This window comes from Cloeon dipterum, chromosome 1 (assembly GCF_949628265.1).
Source record: "Cloeon dipterum chromosome 1, ieCloDipt1.1, whole genome shotgun sequence".
NCBI classification, from domain to species: Eukaryota; Metazoa; Arthropoda; class Insecta; order Ephemeroptera; family Baetidae; genus Cloeon; species Cloeon dipterum.
The window spans coordinates 41,639,858-41,658,324 of NC_088786.1; the positions used below are offsets into that span (position 1 = coordinate 41,639,858).

At 45.1% G+C, this 18,467-nt stretch overlaps 4 protein-coding genes across 8 annotated transcripts; 2 read left to right on the forward strand and 2 right to left on the reverse strand.

Annotated features, from left to right (window-relative positions):
• Positions 1-6,675: 6,675 nt before the first annotated feature.
• On the reverse strand, positions 6,676-9,832 carry Dus3 (Dihydrouridine synthase 3). Its single transcript, XM_065479263.1, has 9 exons — positions 9,710-9,832; positions 9,559-9,659; positions 9,277-9,505; positions 8,614-8,845; positions 8,369-8,563; positions 8,198-8,314; positions 7,970-8,146; positions 7,179-7,341; positions 6,676-7,124 (listed from the first exon to the last, which is right to left on the reverse strand). Exons 1-9 carry the CDS (start codon positions 9,751-9,753, stop codon positions 6,721-6,723), a joined length of 1,662 nt encoding a protein of 553 aa, XP_065335335.1. The 5' UTR covers positions 9,754-9,832; the 3' UTR covers positions 6,676-6,720.
• A 484-nt stretch (positions 9,833-10,316) lies between these two features.
• LOC135947887 (O-glucosyltransferase rumi homolog) lies at positions 10,317-15,061 on the forward strand. Of its 4 annotated transcripts, none has more exons than XM_065496864.1 (6): positions 10,317-10,517; positions 13,103-13,289; positions 13,345-13,441; positions 13,871-14,251; positions 14,589-14,821; positions 14,872-15,061. In XM_065496864.1, exons 1-6 carry the CDS (start codon positions 10,376-10,378, stop codon positions 15,059-15,061), a joined length of 1,230 nt encoding a protein of 409 aa, XP_065352936.1. In that variant the 5' UTR covers positions 10,317-10,375. The 4 variants fall into 4 exon arrangements, with proteins under 4 accessions (XP_065352936.1, XP_065352939.1, XP_065352937.1 ...); XM_065496867.1 differs by having other exon boundaries at positions 10,380-10,517; positions 13,337-13,441; XM_065496865.1 differs by lacking the exon at positions 10,317-10,517 and adding an exon at positions 10,545-10,691.
• Positions 15,062-15,099: 38 nt separating this feature from the next.
• Trmt61 (tRNA methyltransferase 61) lies at positions 15,100-16,366 on the reverse strand. The gene is made up of 5 exons (XM_065496869.1): positions 16,194-16,366; positions 15,882-16,137; positions 15,547-15,819; positions 15,344-15,495; positions 15,100-15,283 (listed from the first exon to the last, which is right to left on the reverse strand). Exons 1-5 carry the CDS (start codon positions 16,290-16,292, stop codon positions 15,170-15,172), a joined length of 894 nt encoding a protein of 297 aa, XP_065352941.1. The 5' UTR covers positions 16,293-16,366; the 3' UTR covers positions 15,100-15,169.
• Positions 16,367-16,583: 217 nt separating this feature from the next.
• On the forward strand, positions 16,584-18,331 carry Archease (archease). 2 transcript variants are annotated; one of them, XM_065497655.1, is made up of 6 exons: positions 16,584-16,791; positions 16,851-16,949; positions 17,008-17,032; positions 17,089-17,183; positions 17,235-17,348; positions 17,399-18,331. In XM_065497655.1, exons 2-6 carry the CDS (start codon positions 16,923-16,925, stop codon positions 17,576-17,578), a joined length of 441 nt encoding a protein of 146 aa, XP_065353727.1. In that variant the 5' UTR covers positions 16,584-16,791; positions 16,851-16,922; the 3' UTR covers positions 17,579-18,331. The 2 variants fall into 2 exon arrangements, with proteins under 2 accessions (XP_065353727.1, XP_065353726.1); XM_065497654.1 differs by having other exon boundaries at positions 17,089-17,179.
• Positions 18,332-18,467: the final 136 nt, after the last annotated feature.

Here is an 18,467-nt window from a genome sequence, read left to right on the forward strand (position 1 = left end):
GCATCTGCCTTCCCCAGTATTCCCTCTTTGTCAGTTACAGTAACGGAATTTTATTTTTTTTTCAAAGTCTCGTTTGCGTTAATGTCATAACTTCAGAACCGCGCATAATTTACGGCCAATTTTGCAATCAAACGAATTTTTCTCTGTTGGAGTCACTCTTAAAAAATAAACCAAACTCAAAATGTATTAACAAATGCTCAAATTTATGTTTCATTGCTTTTTGTCCTCCTTCTTGACCAGCAGTAGCATTAATTGAAGAAACGATAAATTGTTCTTAATATTTCACCATTAATTAAAGGCTCACTGAGGAGCAGCCTTTTTCCATTTTATTAAATAGATTCAATTATTTCAAGTGTTAATAATTTTCGCGGCACATCCTTTCAATTATTATCAGCTCTCGGCCTCGTTGGCTCTCGACGGTGAATAGTTAAAGATTGGCTTCGGGACACTTATCAATTGTTTACGAACGAGAAACCTAGTTCAACTGATCTTATATGCTTGGGCCCATCTGGCCGTTGAAGGAACTGGAAAGATAAATAGTACAAACTAATAATACGCGAGATGAGTTATCTTGAGAGGCATCCACGCCGCGAAAAGCGGCACGTCAGGAGACGACGCTCCCGGTTCTGATAAGATTGAAAAGTTAAGAGGTCGGAGGGCACAAATCATATTTTCTGCAGTATTTGGAAATAGCATTAAATTCGCTGATTAAAGATAATGTAAACTTTTTGTTTCTTAATAAAGTACCGTAAACAATTGATTGTGCTGTCCTTTTGGAACTTCCAAACGGGACGAGGGCTAGGAAATATATACTTGATCGATTTTAAGTGTATTCTTTTGACCTGCTCTATTGATTTTTTTCGGACTTCTCATGTCTATGCAAAGAGGAGACCGTTTGTTTATAGATTACTATTTAGAGGTGTGTCGAAAATTTACCCGTATATAAAAAGTGGAAGGCCAAAAATAGCACAACATTATGCTCCACAAAAATAAGAATTAAAATGAGGCTCTTTGTTTCCAAATTAAAGAATTGCGAATTTAGAAGGATTTGTGGAAGAAAAACGTGATGGAACGAGGGGAAAATCGACATGAAGAAATCTTCCGAAAAGGGCACAACTCGCTGCGAACACAAACAGCGTCGGCTGCGACGTCACCATGAAAATCAACGTGAAGTTTCGTACAAATTATATAGCTTCTATGACTGTTGGGAGAGGTTTATTGCAATTGAAGAAATATGAATTTTCATATATGATCTCAACTTTCATTTAAATCCTGATGGCTAGCTTTTAGCTTCATTTTCATCAAAATGTCTAGTGTCTTTTATATAAAAAAAATAAAATTATTTATTATTTGAAATGATAAATGAAAGTATGAATCAAACCTGATATTATTCGTAATTCGTAATAGAGCCTCTGCAACATTACGGTTTCTCTAGACCATACGAATTTCCCTGTTGAATGCCATTTTTTTAATAAACGTCTTGCTAACTAAACTTAAAAAAATATATACACATCAATTCACGCTTAGGAGACGAGAAATTAATAAATCTGAACCCTAGAAAATGAATAGAACGAGCTGGACTTAACAAAAGCACAAGATATCCCGGCTCTAAAAGATTCCGGCCGTTCTCAAATACGCGTTACTATCTAGTTCTAATATTAATTGATCGTGAACTGCTGGGATATGAATCGAATTGATCAAGGACGATCGGATCAGGGGCCCCAAATATTTGATTGTGAGACCGATTTTTCGTGCACAAAACAAAAGGATAAAAAAGTGGTACCACTTTCACCGCGGTCTATAGCTTTTTCTGGATCATCTTCTGCCTCCAAAAACTGGATAATCCGAGATGACGCACAACACTATCACACTGCACATTTCTCTTTCCCTGCACTGCACTCGCAAAAACCCTCAAAATTTGGCAGAAGTCCTTGCCCACGAGAGTAGTCGAAAAAGCGTGGTGTACCATGCAGTTGACACAACTGAGACTTTGAGAGTCGCAACAAAGTCTAACAACTATACCAATATTAGCGCTCTGTCTAAGTGGGTTGGGCACTGCATGGGCAGTCTCTTGTTTGTTTTATTAATTGGCGCTTTATTCTGGCGCGGAAACAATTTGCAAAGTACTCTTTCAACCCCTTCACTACAATTTTGAAAATGTAAATTCATTTTCTCTTGGGCTTAAAAGTATTTTAAACGTAATAGTCTTAAGTAATATATCTTACGGGATTTAAACTATCCAAAACTCATCCTAAATTACCACCCCGTCCATGTTATTTTGAAATTCTGCGTCGTTAATTCGCAATTTGAGTCACAGCAACAAAATTTCTCACAGTGTGTAAAATAAAAATGAGGAAATCTGCGTTGTTCATTTTATAAAATTAGAAATTTAACCAGCCCGTTGGCTCGCATTGTTCAGCAGAACGCTCCAGGAGTCCAGGAGTGTCAAAAAGCAATGTGAGGTATTTGAGCAGTTTGGAGATCTAATTCTGGCTACCCAATGCGTCAGAGATGCCAAAAAAGTGGTTAGTTTAGTGACTCGAAATCCTCAAATTGCTCAACGGGCTGCTTTGCACCTTTCCAGCATGCGTGATTTGGCTTCACGGGACACGAATGTCTAGCGTTTCAAAAAAAGTCCTTTGTGCGGAGGCAAGTGGCCCTTGAGTGCAGGGCTTGGGTCCCTGAAATGTGCGGCCTGGTGCGCCCATTCAATCCATTCGCGGTGTTATTCGCACTCGGAAATCAGCATTCGTGCCAGTGCAGTAAGCGCCCTTCCCGGTCCGAGAACAGGGATAAAAAGAGCAAAAATAAATTATTAAAATTTTTAAAAGCACTTAACTATTTATTACGATTGTTTATCTAATTTTATCTGAATTTTTAAAGCAGTATTTGCAGTATACACAATCCTCATATTTTAGCAATGATGATTTATCATTTTAAAAAATTACATTTATTGAGGTGCAAAGAATAATTAGTACAATTAAGTTAAAACGTAAATATCGATGATATTACTTCTTTACTTAACGAAGAGATGGCAATTTTGAAGATATGAGTAAAAATTCAGGAAAAAACTTGCTGGTGGTCTTCTCTTATTCAAGTCACAAAATATTTTTTACTGTTACTTAAAGTAAAATGCAGCGTAAGAGCGTATGATATTTCGTAAATTCTCAGAATGCGCGTTCCAAACAATCCAGATTATTGTTAAAGAGTTGGAAATGCAGCTTGGCATTATTAGGATTTTCGTAGCTGAGCCAACATTTTGTCAGTCAATCATTCTCACTCCCTGAGTAAACTCGTGATTTCGTTTGCTCTCGGCCTCTGTGAAATGTCTGGATCTGAAGAAAAGCCAACGAAGAGCGCGGCTCCTATCTCAGAACCTAATGATAGGTAAGAATTAATTTGGCCATAATTTGGTTTCGCTTATTAATTTATATACAAAATTCAGTGCAGGGTCAGAAGACGAGGAAATAATTCGAATTCTACAAAAACCAGAGTCGCAGCAGCAAATGGACGAACCCCGAATTCTCTCAGGTATGTACGGGAATTTGGTTTAAACATTTTATTTTTTATTTTTCCATTCCAAAGTTATATTTTAATCAACATTTTTCCGTTTTCAAAAATCCCGTAATGATAATCACTATACATATAAGGGACACTTTTTACATTTTTAATAATCGCAGTTCCGAAACGCCCAAAAAGACCTGATTACTCAAACGATCCTCAAAGTCGACGAGGAAACTCGATATGTTCTGAAGAGGTGAATCCAGAAAAAAGACAAAGGAGGACGGAATTTGGGGTCGGAAATGCTCACGCCTCGACCAGTTCAGATCAGCGTAAGAAGAATTTGGAACCATCAATAGTTAAAATGTTAATATTTCTAAAAACAGGGGACAATTACATTCCTGGAACTTCGCTCACAGAATATCGACCCGAACAGAGTTTCCAAGGCCAACTGATCCCTCCATCCCAGCCGATAGCAACAGCTTCGGGAGGACACGCGGGTTTCCAGGCTGCATATTTTGGAAACCAAGAATTTCAAAAACAATATTCTCAGAATCCTGAATTTTGGACGCAGCACGAAGCTGAAAGAAATCAAAATCATCTCGTGCTCTCTCAAGTTCCGAGAGGTAAATAGAAAAAAATAGGAAATTGTTGAATATTCTAAAATTATTGATTTTCTATCTACCTATTTCCAGATGCATTGGTTTAGTTTAACCTAATTTTTTCATTTTCTATGTAAATTTTTTAGCCTTAATTGGAATGAATGAATGAATTTATTATTAAACTCATTTAGAATCATTACTGGAAAATTATCGAGAGTCTGTAGAGAGTTCTTTGCATCATGGAGGAAGAAGTTATTATCTTGCCCTTCAAAAAATGAAAAGTGGCAAAGCTTTCTGGTCCTGATGAGATGAATTATGATAATCTTAAAATCTTAGCAAAACTTTTACTCCCTGAGCTTATACTTCTTTTTTTATATAGCCTTAAAATTTGAAACAATGATTTTTTCGTTTTTGAAAATCACGTTATCACTTCATAGGGAAACTTTATTTTACGTTTTTGTAACAATTGCAGTTCGGAAACGCCCAGAAGGATCTGATTATTCCAACGATCCACAAAGTCGACGAGAAAACTCGAATCGTTCTGGGGAGACGCATCCAGCAAAAATACAGAGAAGGACGGAATTTGGGGTCGGAATTGCTCACGCTTCGACTAGTTCAGCTCCTTGTAACTACACTTTAGAGCCTTCAATCATGAACACATTTTGACATTTCTAAAATTAGGGGCTAATTACATGCCTAGATCCACGCCTGGTGTATATCTACCCGAACAGAGACGCCAAGACCAACGGGCGACTCCAGCCCAGCCGATTGCAACCGCTTCCGGAGGACACGCGGCTTTTCAGGCTGCATATTATCTTGCGAACCTAGCATATTTACAAAGACAAATGAATCCCACGTTTGCAACACAGCTCCAAGTTGCAACAGATCAAAACCATCACAGGCCCTCGCAAGTTCTGAGTGGTAAACAGAAAAATAACAATAGGAAATTCTGAAATATTCTAAAATGATTGATTTTCCGTCACGTTTTTAGTAAATCCTGCTGCTGAAAGTGCCAAATCTTCCCGAAAAGAGACCCTACTTCCGCAAGGTATGAATCATACTTTTCTAAAATTGATCGTGAAAGAATTTAGTGAGTTATTATTTGTCATTTTATTCCCTTTTCAGATGCATCGGAGGATGAGAATAAGTTGCAGTGCCCTCACTGTGATTCCAAATTGTCCAACACTACAAATTTGCGTTTACATATTTATAGCATGCACGATGATTTGCTCTTCTGCATGGTTTACAATTGCGGACGAGGATTCAAAACACCGAAAGAGCTCGAGGATCACATAGAGAAGGATCACAAAAAGAAAGAGAGAGGGAAGGTGTTAAAGAAGCGAACTCAAGGAGAACAGACTTCTGCCGTCTGTCCATTCTGCAAACTATCAATAGCAGCATCTGCTATTCACAACCACTTCCAATCTTGTTTAGAACGTGACTCAGCATCGCCAGTCCGCAAGTGTGAATTGCATATCCCATGCAATATGTACTTCAAAAACGAGGCGGAGAAGGCGCAGCACGACGAGACAGTGCACAAGAAAAAACCATAAATGGGATTGGAAAAGTCCAACTCACTTTTAAGGAGAATGTTAAAAGCGATCTGAACACCATCGCTTTGATTAAAAAAATCCTGGGGATGTAAAATGTAAACAAATGGAATATTTCCGATCGTCCGTCTAAACGAGATTCAATTTTATGAGAAAACACTTACCGGAAGAATATCCAAGTATTGTAGAATAAAATACAATTTTAACAGCTCTTAGATTTAGTTATACAGATTTTAAGCTTTTGCCCGTGGAAATCTTTCAAGCTAGAATTCAGTTCGAAAATTGTCTAAAAATAAAAAGCATTAAAAATCCTCAATTTTCGTGTTTCAGTGAGAAAATTAAATGTTTTCCTTATAAGGACTTAAGAGTGCGCACCATAGGGGGTTGATACTCTCAGGAGAAGTCTTAGAATAAGAGGGTCAAATGATTTTAAACATCATTTTTAAAAACAAATTAAGCGGGATTTTCAATTTTTCGACCTGAATATCTCGGTCCCTGAGGACACGAAAAATCCGAGCTTTCAAACGCGGGGTAGCACGGTCCCGTCGGGCCCCTGGGGCCCGTAGAACAGTCCTCCGAACTCTAAAATTGCTGAAAATCAACGTTTTTCCGACTTTGAAAATAAATAGCTTGAGCCCTAAGGTTTGGGCCGAACCAAAAATTAAAACGACGCCCACAAAATTCCATGTTGAACATTACCAAAATCGACCCGTTAAGGACCTCTGGGGCTCGTCAGGCCGGTCTAAAAAACGAGAAATCATCTCGTTATATTTTTCGCAGGGCACAAATGGGCCGAAACGGGTCCCAAAAGATGTGTACATGGCGATATTTCAACCTCCGTACAAACAGCTCCATTTTTTACCACAGCAAAACGTTTATTTAAATTACAATCTTAATTATTTGGTGGCTAGTTTTTGAAGTTTTTTAAAACAAATTAATAATACATACATAAAATTAATTTTATATCAATGTAAGAAAGGTTTAAGAAAGACTAAAAAATTAAGCTAACGATTGTCTACGCATAATTAATCCTTTCAGCGATTTATTGCAATCCATCATTTGCAATTTCAGTAAGCGTTTGCCTTGTGTTTCGGCAAAAAGTGGAAGTGCTGCGGCACCGGTCCGAGCAGCAATTCGCTGATGGCGACCCAGTCTGCGCTCCTCGGACTGGCCATCAGGGTCTCGAGGTGGTCGCGGCCGCGGAACGGTGGCGGCCGCTCGTTGATGGCCTGCGGCGGCCGCTCCAGCAGGCCGAGCGGCACGTAGCGGTAGAGGAAACTCAGCCACTCGAGCAGAAAGCGGCGACACGTCTCGACGCCCTTGTCGTCGCTGCCCCAGTGCTCGAGGCCCAAGTTGACGTACTCTTTGAGGATGTCCAGGCGCTCGCTGGACGAAATGTCCCACTGCCGCTGCTCTTTGATCTCTGTGAAGATCCACGGCTTCATCAGCGCGCCCCTGCCGATCATCACGCCTAAAAATGGAAATAAATTAAAGGCGGGAAAGGGTTAGAGTCATTTGAACTGACCTGCGACGTTGGGACACATTTCGCGTTTCGCTTTATAGTCCTCGTAGGAGAGGATATCGCCGTTGCCGAACAGGGGCACGGGGGCGGCGGCCTTCGCGCACTCGTCGATGTACGCCCAGTCGGCCATTTTTGTGTACCTCTGCTCCCGCGACCTCCCGTGCAGCTGCAAAAAAATAAATCCTTTTTAGACAACATAAACCGCAGGAAATAAAATAAGGGAGAAATTCGCGCTCGAATAGTGCGCCATTTTGTCTGGGAAGAACGTTGGAAACATTACAGCGAGATCAGAAAAGCAGTTCCAGCAGTCACGTGACCAAATCCCGCGATCTCATTGGCCGACAGCAATCACGCATACAGCATTGATGCGTGCGCATCTCTCTTGCTTCTCCCCCCCCCCCCCCAGTTACCAAGCATTCTTCTGCCAGTATGCGTGCCTGCTCTCGACTAATGAGAAGGCTGGATTGCGTCACGTGACTGCTGGAATAGGGATCTGGCAACGGAGTTTTCAGTATTAAAAATACTGGATTTTGCCGGATTTTTTTGTGCGTGAAACTGGAATGGCCGCCGAAAAGATGGGCGTAACCAAGGGCTAACACGGCAAACACTGCTCCTTATGTGCCGCCATGTTAAATTTTCTCGGTTACGCCCCCCTCTGCAGCTGTTTTAACGCTGAACATATCAGTGTTACATATATATTATCACAAATTCGGCCATAAATACACTGTTTTTTAAAACCAAAACCCGGTCGAACAAAACATCCCTGTTGGAAAGGCATTATTATTATATTTTACCGTGATAAGGGAGGCTCCGGACGTCTTGAGGCGCGGAATGAGAGTGTGCGCCGTCTTTTTGTCCGAATAAACGCCCGTGCGCGTCTTCACGGTGACTGGCAGGTCGCTGACCTGCGTCATGGCCGTCACCATCTGCTCCAGCACGTTTGGCCGACGCATCAGGGCGCTTCCTGCGCCCTAAAATACACTGCTATTAAGTACTACCCCTCAAAAAGGGACAAAAATTACCTGTTGGTAGATTAGATCGATTGGACAGCCAGTGTTAATGTCTATAAAATGAATATCCGTCTGCTCCTGCAGCACCTGAGCGCACTTGGCCAGGATTAGGGGGTTGTTTCCGCAGATCTACCGAAAAATCAGGTCATTTTTCATTTCGGTCCGCACATCTTCGGGGCTCACCTGAGCGCCGAATAGGGTCTCGGACTCGTGTCTGCGCACCAGGGCCCATTCCTGCGGCTGTCCCTGAAGGATGGAGCTAGCCACCGCCATCTCGCCGCAGGTCACGTCCGCCCCGAACCTCCGGCATACCCTTCGGAAGGGTAGGTTGCCCAGGGTCGTCAGCGGCGACAGGTAAAGTTTGTCTCGCCACTCAATCTGCGAGTTTTAGAAGTCAATTTAGTGCTGATTTAATTAAAAAATATTACCTTTGGTTTCTCCTCTGCCCTGAGTTTGACCTGATCCTCGTCTGCCACGGGACCCTGACGCTTTTCGCCCTTGCAGACCTTCTCACTCTTTGAAAAATCGTATTTGTACTTGCGCAGGGCCAACTGCACCTCTTTGCTGAGCACATTTGTGCTGCTCGCCGGGCGATCAGGGTCAAACAGCTCAGGGTCGACCTTGTTGTAGCCCTCCTCGGAGATGTGAGACGAGCCGAACCTTAAAAATTTCAAACTTAACTTCTAGGTACTAAATTTTTAATGATAAAAATGGATCGGCCAATTTTCCGCCACTTATGGATTGGTTTAAAGAAGCCGCTGGACAACAGATTTCAGGGCAGATTCATCCCCTTCAATATTTGGGAAGAAAGAAGTTTAAAATGGCTAAATTCCCAAAGTGTCAAATACATATCGGTCATTTTTATGCAGCATTAACCTATTAAAACTGCCGAAAACCGGATTTTTAAGGATTTAGAACGGTTTTCCGATCACTGAGAGTTGTTTTGTCTTGAAGATTATTTACTTTACAAATTTTAACGCACTCTGTCAATTTTTCAAACCACCATCAGTCCATTTATACTCCGGCAAACGTGGAATTTCGTGGCTCACTTGCTTCAAAACAAATTTCCACAAATAAAAATACCAAATCACCTGCAGGCGAGGCCCCTGGGACACCTTCCGAAGGTGCTGTAGAGGTAGCAGGTGGATCCGAGGTCGGCCGGCTTGAGCGCCAAATAGTCCCGCGCGCTGTGCATGTGGTTGCATTTGGCGCCGCGCTCGCACTCGGGCCACGGCTCCCCTTGGCGCACGTCGATGAGGCTGACGCACACCTGCGTGCCAGGGTCCGCCTTCCAAGGCACCCCTCGAGCTTTATTTTGTCCTGCGAGGCCGGAAATGGTCAAATTACAGTAGACGACCAGAAACGAATCGCACCTCTTTTCCTCTCCTCGCGCTTCGGCTTCTTGCTGGCCGGCTCCTCGCTTTGCTCTTCCTTCTGCACAGTTTGCTGCTGCTCCTCCGTCTGGATTATGAACCTGAAGAGCGAATTGAATGAAAAGAGAATGAAAATGGAGATTAAATTTACTCTGGCTTGATCCGTGCCACGCCCTTCTCGCCGGCCGCCTCCATTTTCGTCGGCAAGGAAGGGAACAGTTTCGGCACACCGCCGAATCCTGCTCTCACGTGTCTTTTTGGTTAGAGATTTTTGTTATTGTTTTCAAAGCTGAAGATATAAGGGGCGTGGCCGTTGCTTGTGATTTTGTTAACCGGTTATTTTTTAAAGTTTTGGCTTTTTAATGAGAAATGTCTCAGGATTATTGTAAATTATTTATGATTTAAAAATTAAAATAAATAATCATAAAATGGAACGAGTTTTTAAATCGTGAAATTCTCATGGGGAAAACTCCAGTTGTTAAATAAAACCGGTTAAATTCGTTAACCATTAAGAGGCGTGTAAAAAACCGTCACCGGTTAAAATTCTTAGCGAGTCAGTTTCGAATAATTCGCGTCCGAATTTCTTCTAAAAAGACTAAATCGATATAAATATGCTCTTTTTAAAGTATTTTCTTCCCTTAATTAAGATTTAATGTGTCTAAATACTAAAACTGATTCAAAATTATACCGGTAAAAATTATTTTTATCATAACTGCTGAGGAGGGGCGTGGCTCTTCAAAGCTGTGTAAAAATTCGTAAACAAACAAACAAACAATAGAAACGGCGGCCGGCTCGCATTATTTTCCATCCGTCCACGATGTGGTTGAGCCGCCTCTTCTCCTTGGCGTTGATTGCGTGCGAGCTGTCCGGGAGTGCTGGACACGAGGCCGACGAAGGCTTCTGCACCAAGGAGGATGACCAGTGCGGCGACAAAACCGAGCCACCGCCGCCTTCGCCAGGTACATAATAACCATTTCATACGCAACTATAATTCATTGAGCAAAATCTTTTATTGCGATATTATCAAAACAACAAATTGGAGTAATTGGACGAATTAATGGACGAGAGCGTATTTGATGGCCTTGATGACGCCGAGTGGGAACAAGGAGCTGCCGTTGTTGACGAGCTTGAAGGTACTTTCGATGCCTCGGACAGCTCCAGGCTCGGGCACGTCCTTGCGTTTGTGGTACAGCTTGACCTTGTCCATCACTTCCGAGTCTTTCACCATCGCGTCCGAGCCGCTCACCTTGCGCAAGCAACACTTGTCCTTGATGGTCACATCGATGTTCAGCTGCGCGCCCTTCGGCAGAAACATGTGCGTCTTCAGCAGCTCGATCGCGTTCATCCTGAAATCAAAAAAAGCAAGGGGCGTGTCCGTTTAATTCAAATTGCTAAATAAGAGAGTCTCACTTGTAGAGTTTGTTGTCCTCGCGCGGGATGTCGCGCTGAAGGAGCATCTTGCCCCTGTGCACGATGTCGAGGTGGACAGTGATGTGGTCAGGTAGCAGGTGCTTGACCCTGCCCTTGTTTTCCTCCTTGAACCTGACGTCGGTGAGGTTTTCGTCCGTGTAGTCGATGGGGCAGAAGAGTTCGACGCCCTCCACCAAGATGGACTGCTTGGCCTCGAACGCCAGCACGAACTTGTTCGCCTCGCCCTTCATGAAGATGAAACTGCCGCTGTCCAAGACGGTGTCCACGTTCGTCAGGTCCTCCTTGCTGACGAAGTTCTGCGCCAGCGTCTCGGCCTTCCGGGCCACTGTCTCCGTGCAAATGTTCGGATTCTCGTTCTCCAGCTTGAGATTGGCGACGTCGATGATGGCGCCGTTCTCCATCTTCACCAGCCAGAGGCGCTCCTCCTTCGTCAGCCACTTGGCGATCCCGGACAACGCGCTCGAAGGCACGGTCAGCAGCCGCAGGTGCGGCAAAATGTGCTTCCTGAATAGCGGCCTGGAAGAACAACGGGTTGATTGTATTTCTGAGTTCTAAGTGAAATTTTAAAAAGGGGGCGTGGTCGAGCAGATCGTATTTGTAGTTCTTAGCAGCGGGAATTTTGAAAAAAGGGGGTGTGGTGATCAGTCGGATTCGCGGCAAATTTTTTTTAAACCGGAATTCCTCAAGGACAAGAAATTATTTTTCAGGAATTTTGATTAAAAACAATTGCAATCTCATTAATATAAGAAATAAATTTTTTTTACGGATTAAATTTCTTTTTACGACTTTCTTTAATGGGCCTAAAGAGGGTCGACGAACTCACTTTTTTTCTTCTTCCTTTTTGGCAGAGAGGTGTCTGAGGCACGCTTTGATCAGGCTCATCTCGGACTCGATGTTCATCTCGGGGAAGGTCAAGAACTTCTCCAGAGCTTCCATCGAGATTTTCAGAAAGTCAATTTGTTCCAGCAGTTTCTCCGTGTTTTTGCTGATAAACTGGAATTAGAAAAATGCCAAGAATTCGATCGACTCGAATTCCTGCACTCGTATTTCAAGAATGCTCACCTTGTGGCAAATTTCGAGGACGACCTTCTTGTTGTGGTGCTTGTTGAAGGTGCTCCACGCGTTTTCCATGGTGATCGAATCGGCCAGCAGTTCCTCCGAGCACAATTTCATCAGGCCGGGAATGCTACATGTTTCAGCATAGCCAGCCAATTCGATGCCTTCCTCGAAGGTTTTAGGCTTTCTCCTCAGCGTGCGGATGTGGCAAAACCTAATAAATGAATAATTCGCATTGTCCGAATGTTTTCTGAATTTTTCTACTCACTCGACGACCATCGCAAAGACCTCGGGGTTCTCGAACTTGAGCTTGACCAGATTTCCTGGCCCGCTACTGTCGATCACCCCTGCCAAGTAGGAGCTGTATTTTTTTATGTCAATCAGCACAGCGGGAATCTTCTGCCGAACAAAAAAAATACCGAAAATCGCAACCAAATTATGAAAAAGTTTGTTCTCGTACCGTGATCTTGCCGTTCGATGCAATCTCAAACGCAAAGCCGGTTTTGCCTTCCTTCACCAGGTCAAGTTTCCTCTCTTCCCAGGTACTTTCCTCTCGGTCTCGGATTGGAGACATTTTCCAGGCAGAATTGAACTTCAAACTCAAACCGTGAATCGTAGGTGTCCAAGACTTGAGTGAATGAACAATCAGAAGCCACCCAGGCTGGAATTGACTGGATTAAGTAGGACTGGCGACAACCGACATATTTAAAAAGGGATTTTTAAGCCCCTCCTCCAATGACGTCACTGCGCCGTTTCGCTGGCAGTCTGTGACGTCATTGGAGGAGGGGCTTATTACACTCCCTCTGTAAATATGTCGGTTGTCGCCAGTTCTACTCAGGCTGGAAAGAGGCCTGTTCTCACCCCCACCTCCAACTTCTCCTCTCTTGCCGGAACCTTTGTTTCCTCCCCTTGCGCCGTGTCTCGCAGCCAGCTCAGCCAGAATGCCAACTATGCTGGCAATTGCTGCATTCCTGGCGAGAATCATGCCTGGAATTTCTCTCCAATTTCTCTCCACACTCTTAATGATAAATCTCGCCAAATGAATTCGATTTTTCAGTTTCAGAGGCGGCCAAAGATCCGCGATGGGACAAGTATCTGCAGCTGATGGCGGCGGCGCGCGACGCGTACGAGCCGTGTCCTGTTTCGGACAACTGCTCGTCGTGCCACCTGGACGTGGTCAGGGCCGACCTGCTGCCCTTCCGCGACGGAATCTCCGAAGAAATGCTCAAGGCTGCCGCCCAAAAGTCTCTATATTTAAATAAACCTTTTTTAAAATTTTATTAACGGGCAGCGTTTCAGGGGAACCAAGTACCAAATCATTGGACACAAGGTTTACCGCCAGAAGGAGTGCATGTTCCCTGGCAGGTGTTCAGGGATCGAGCATTACCTTAAAAAGGTAAATTAATTTGTTCTCGGTTGATATTAAATTCGAAAGAATGGCCGATATTTCGCCACGCCCACTTTTAGTCAGCTGGTTGGAGCGAAGTTAGCTCTAGGCGATAGTACTCGGACAGGTATACCAACTGGAGCTAGTTTCACTCCGATCAGATGACTCGTGCGCGCGATACAGAGGGATAAAAAAGTGGGCGGGGCGCAAAAAATGGCACTAACCGCAGAATGCACATGACTTTGATAAGGGGGCGTAGCTTTAATTAATTTTTAAGGCCGTGATTTAAGGTATTTTGAAAAAACTTAGAAAAGGGGGCGTGGTCATGTGTAGATTAACCGCGGGAAATTTGAATGAACCGCACGTTTCTCGATTAAAACCTAAGAAAATCGTTGGTTTTATCTAAACCAAGAATGGTTTTTGTGTTGCCAAACTCAGGTGGCGAAGAAATTGCCCGACCTGGAGATGGTGGTGAACGTGCGGGACTGGCCGCAGGCGCTGAAACGGTTCGACCGGCTTCCGGTGTTGTCGTTCAGCAAAACGAGCGACTACTGGGACATCAGCTACCCCGCGTGGGCCTTCTGGGAGGGCGGCCCCGCCATCCAGCTGTACCCGCGGGGCCTGGGTCGGTGGGGCGAGCTGCGTCGCAGCTTGCAGGACGCCGCCCAGCGCTGGCCCTGGGACGCAAAGCACCGCAGGGCCTTTTTCAGGGGCTCCAGGACCAGCGCCGAGAGGGACGCGCTCGTCCTCCTCTCCAGGGCGCGACCTGACCTCGTCGACGCCGCCTACACCAAGAATCAGGCCTGGAAATCGCCGAAGGTATAAATACCCTGAACCTTTGGGAATTATCTTTTGAGTATAAATTGGTTTTGGTTTGATGACAAAGATTTTTTACAGTTTTCACAGGATTTAAATCGTTTGTACCGCGGAAAATTGGCCGATCGATGACCACGCCCACTTTTAGATCCCCCTACATCGCGCACATCGGAGTGAAGTTAGCTTTCAGAGAGTTCTACCACTTGGAGCAAACTAATTTTCGATCAGATGACTCGTGCGCGCAATGCAGAGGGATATAAAAGAGGGCGTGGTCAACGATCGGCCAAATTTCCGCGGCACGAACGAATTTTTTAGTATTAATTTTGTAATCTGAATTCAGGACACGCTAGGGGCGTCACCTGCTGAGGAAGTGCCGCTGGAGGAGCACTGCAAGTTCCGGTACCTGTTCAACTTGCGGGGCGTGGCTGCTTCGTTTCGGTTTAAACACCTTTTCCTCTGCGGCTCGCTGGTGGTGCACGTGGGCAGCGAGTGGACAGAGTTTTTCTACCACGCCATGAGGCCGTGGGTGCACTACATTCCTCTCGACGCGGACGCCTCGCAGGACCAGATCAGGTAAAGCTCGATTTTAATTAAAGAATTGATTTGAAATTTGGATTTGGCAGGCAATTGATCGAGTTTGCGATGGAAAACGACGACGCCGTGTGGGAAATCGCCGAGCAGGGCCGCTTCTTCATCGAAAAGCAGCTGCGGCCCAAGGACGTGACCTGCTACTGGACGCACCTGCTCAAGAGCTACGCCAAACTGCTCACCTTCCAGCCGCAGCTCGACCCTGATCTCATCCTCATTCCATGATTGCATTCAATGTTTTGTAAATAAGTCTGACTCCGAGATTACTGTGAATACAAAATTTAATTCGACGTCAAAATTTGAATTTATTCTTTACAAGATAAAAATTAAAAATCAACAAGGGGTTGCCCAGGGTTTCAAGGTGGCGAATGTCAGGAAGCCCGAGTGGCCAGGGATCGAGGCGCAGGGTAGGCTCGTCAGGTACCGCTCTTGCTCCTCACTTCCAGCCTAGATTTAATTTTAATTCAAAAATAAAATTCTGGAGATCTGAATGAGCGACAAACCCACCAGATTGAGCTTGCCGTGCGTCCTGTACTGGACGCTGAGCTCCTTGCAGAGGCACTCGATTGTCTCCGTCTCGAAAAAATCGTTTTTTAAAAGCGCCTCCTTCGTCCGCACCACCTGCTCCACGCACGGAGAAAATATAGCTATCCTTCCACCTGTAAAAAAATTAAAAATCAACCGAAATAAAATTTTAAACCAACTCGTACCTGGACGAAGAGCCTTTCTGGCGTGTCCGATGGCGTCCCAGGGACACGGCAGGTCGAGGAAAACGGCGTCGACCGACGCGGCGTCGACAGGGTCGAAGCCCAGGGCGCAGACGTCTCTGTGCGCCACCCTGACGAGCGGCTCCTTGTAGCCATGCAGGGCAAACTCCTGCCGGGCGGCGTCGGCGCGGCCCTCGTGGAAGTCGAACGTGTGCAGCTCTCCGTCCGGCTTCACCGTCCGCAGGATCGAGTGGGACAGAGACCCGCTTCCCGTGCCTGAATTTAAAAAATGAATATTCAGGGGAATAACCCTCAGGGCCGGTGCGACTGCGACGGACCTGCTTCGACGACCTTGCAGCCGGGACGCAGTTCGAGTTGAGCGACGATGAGGGAAATGTCTGGAGTGTACAGAATTTGCGTCCGGTGCGGCAGGCACTGCGTCCAAAGGTCGCAGGTGGGCGCCAGCACCAGGGCCCAGCCCTTGGACAGGGCCACCTTGGTGCCGTACCGCTGGCCCTCGAGCTCGGACACCCGCAGCGCGCCGTAAACTGTCTGGAAAATGTTGTCAACCAAATTGCCCTTCTTGTTCGTCATCTGCGAACGGGAAAATGGTCCAATTACAGATCTCGACCGGTCATTCGACGGCTCACCTTGGGCTCCACCTGAAGCGGGAAGATGGAGGTCACCGACAGGTAGAGGATGACCGTGTCCCCGCGCTCGATTTTCGTCTTGAACTCGGGGAAACTCATTTTGGGCCGTCGGACAGCCGGCTCACGTGTGTTTGTTTATGTTTTCAACTTCCAAGCAGATTTGGCGGGGAAACTATGAAACAGCGGCGCTGCAGAACGTGTGAGTTACTAACTTAGAAAAGGAAAAGGAGTAGAGATAATTTAATGTTTAACTTGAAGAACTTTGAGGAATTATGAACGAATTTCCTAAATATTTAACTTTTATTAATATTTTTATTGTTTTTAAAAAGGAAACATCAATTTATCAGTTTGTGGGAAGTCTAAATACGCAAAAGTCTTATCTCTCTTCCGCACACCCCACACGCATCACATGTTTGTTTACAAGTCGATCAAGGTTTCTGGCGCACTTGCCTGATACCTGACACGAGCGATTGCGGACCTGCTGATTTGCCCTGAGTAAGGTGGGACGGATCCGCCGCGACCTGGCCGCTAGGTCGGCGACACCCTGGGCCGGAGGGCACGGCGATTAAAGGCCGTGGTTGGTATCTAAAATCGTCAGGTGTGTTGAGGAAGTTCGGCTTATCAGTTCGCTTGACACGTGTATGACAATTCTTGCAGGAAGTTAAAGAACCGATAAAATGGAGGATCACGAAATCGACGGCGAACTGGGTCCTTTTGCCCCTGAGGTCTATGATATTCCCTGGAAGCAATACGAGTGTAGGTTTTTTCCGATTTAAAATGAGCCGTGTTAATATAAAAAATTTATAATTTTCAGATTTGGACCACACAGCAGATGTCCAGTAAGAATTTGTTTGGGTTTTTTTATTTCATTTTTAATTAATTTAAAACTCGGCAGGCTGCACTCGTGGGGCGACACTGTGGAGGAGTGCTTCGAACAGTGCGCCGTGGCCATGTTCGACTACATTTCCGAGCTGGACAAGTGTGATGCAAGTGTTGAAACAATTTCGTGTGAACCTTTAATTTATTTTAACGGTTTTGCAGATTTTGGAAATGCGGAGGGTGTCTGTGGAAGGGCACGACATGTTGTCCCTGCTGTACAATTTCCTCGACGAGTGTCTTTTCATGTTCAACTGCGAGCCCTTTTTCCTGGCCAAGGTAAACAAGAATATTTTTCGTTTTATTTTATTAGAAATTTCCGTCCGTAGAAGGTGAAAATCATCGAGTTCGACCGCACGGCGTGGAAAATCCGGGCCGAGCTGTACGGCGAGGAGTTCGACCTGGAAAAGCACCCTCAGGGCACGGAGGTCAAGGCCATCACCTACTCCAACATGCAGGTGCACGAGGACAAGCCGCAGAAGGAGGTGTTCGTCATCATCGACATCTAACCGCCAAGATTTAATTCGGTAGGGGGGCAAACAGAGGGGAAGAAAAGAAAGCACAAAGGAATATAAAAAAAGGTCAGCTGCTGGCGGGAGCAGATGCGAATTTCCCCATTGACACCTTCTGACCGACCGACCGACCGACCGACCGACGCTTGCTCTGCTCGGAAAGGGGGAGGCGGAGCGGCGGCAGCTGGCACGCGCGTTTAAAGGGCTGTGCAAGAATGCAGCCGCTTCCCCCCCTCCATCGGGCACAGCTTCCTCGACCGTTTCGCGCCTTTTACGGCGGCTCCTAGCAGCTGTTGCCTCTTTTACGGCAGCGACCGACGACGCGGCCCCCCAGCGAGCATCGCCGAACCCATTCGAAAAGCAGAGGACGCAGCTTGTGAAGGATTTTACTCGTACATACTTTCGCCATCGTGATCACTTCCGGACCCTCGGCTCGGCATCGCGTCACAGCGCTCCCCTGTCGTGGAATGCACGCCGCTCTCCCTCCCTTCCTGTGGGGTGGCATTCAGAACGGGTGTACTCTGCTCTGAAGAAGAATTATAATAATGTATTATATTGTAAACCAGAATATATGTGTATAAGGGACAAATCGAGTGGGGAGTACGTGCAATGTGCAACAGAATCTGTTTCAAACCAACGGAAATTCGTGATAGAAAATCATCGGCAACAGCTTCGAGCGTGCACGCGTAATTCTAAATATCTGCCAGAATAATCAGGGATGTTAAATAAAATTTTATTTAATAAATATGATGTGATAAGAACTTTTATTTCATTTAATGTGTGAGAGAAGTAGTCTCTAATAATTATGCGTAAGAATTTAAAGATATTCCCCAAGAATTCTTCAAACAAAATTGGCGGCAAGGGGCATTTTTCACAGTTGTACGCA

Excerpts from the sequence above, each read along its gene's own strand:
- Trmt61 (XM_065496869.1), bottom strand. The coding sequence starts at position 16,292 with ATGAGTTTCCCCGAGTTCAAGACGAAAATCGAGCGCGGGGACACGGTC. Across the intron at positions 15,496-15,546 it reads CAGAAAGGCTCTTCGTCCAG|GTGGAAGGATAGCTATATTT; the intron begins GTACGAGTTGGT and ends ATTTTTTTACAG. Across the intron at positions 15,284-15,343 it reads CGCACGGCAAGCTCAATCTG|GCTGGAAGTGAGGAGCAAGA; the intron begins GTGGGTTTGTCG and ends AATTAAATCTAG.
- Archease (XM_065497654.1), top strand. The coding sequence starts at position 16,871 with ATGGAGGATCACGAAATCGACGGCGAACTGGGTCCTTTTGCCCCTGAG. Across the intron at positions 17,180-17,234 it reads CCGAGCTGGACAAGTGTGAT|ATTTTGGAAATGCGGAGGGT; the intron begins GCAAGTGTTGAA and ends ACGGTTTTGCAG. Across the intron at positions 17,349-17,398 it reads AGCCCTTTTTCCTGGCCAAG|AAGGTGAAAATCATCGAGTT; the intron begins GTAAACAAGAAT and ends TTCCGTCCGTAG.
- LOC135947887 (XM_065496864.1), top strand. The coding sequence starts at position 10,376 with ATGTGGTTGAGCCGCCTCTTCTCCTTGGCGTTGATTGCGTGCGAGCTG. Across the intron at positions 10,518-13,102 it reads GCCACCGCCGCCTTCGCCAG|TTTCAGAGGCGGCCAAAGAT; the intron begins GTACATAATAAC and ends TCGATTTTTCAG. Across the intron at positions 14,822-14,871 it reads GCCTCGCAGGACCAGATCAG|GCAATTGATCGAGTTTGCGA; the intron begins GTAAAGCTCGAT and ends TGGATTTGGCAG.
- Dus3 (XM_065479263.1), bottom strand. The coding sequence starts at position 9,753 with ATGGAGGCGGCCGGCGAGAAGGGCGTGGCACGGATCAAGCCAGA. Across the intron at positions 8,846-9,276 it reads CCCAGGGGCCTCGCCTGCAG|GTTCGGCTCGTCTCACATCT; the intron begins GTGATTTGGTAT and ends GAAATTTTTAAG. Across the intron at positions 8,564-8,613 it reads GGGCAGAGGAGAAACCAAAG|ATTGAGTGGCGAGACAAACT; the intron begins GTAATATTTTTT and ends TAAAACTCGCAG.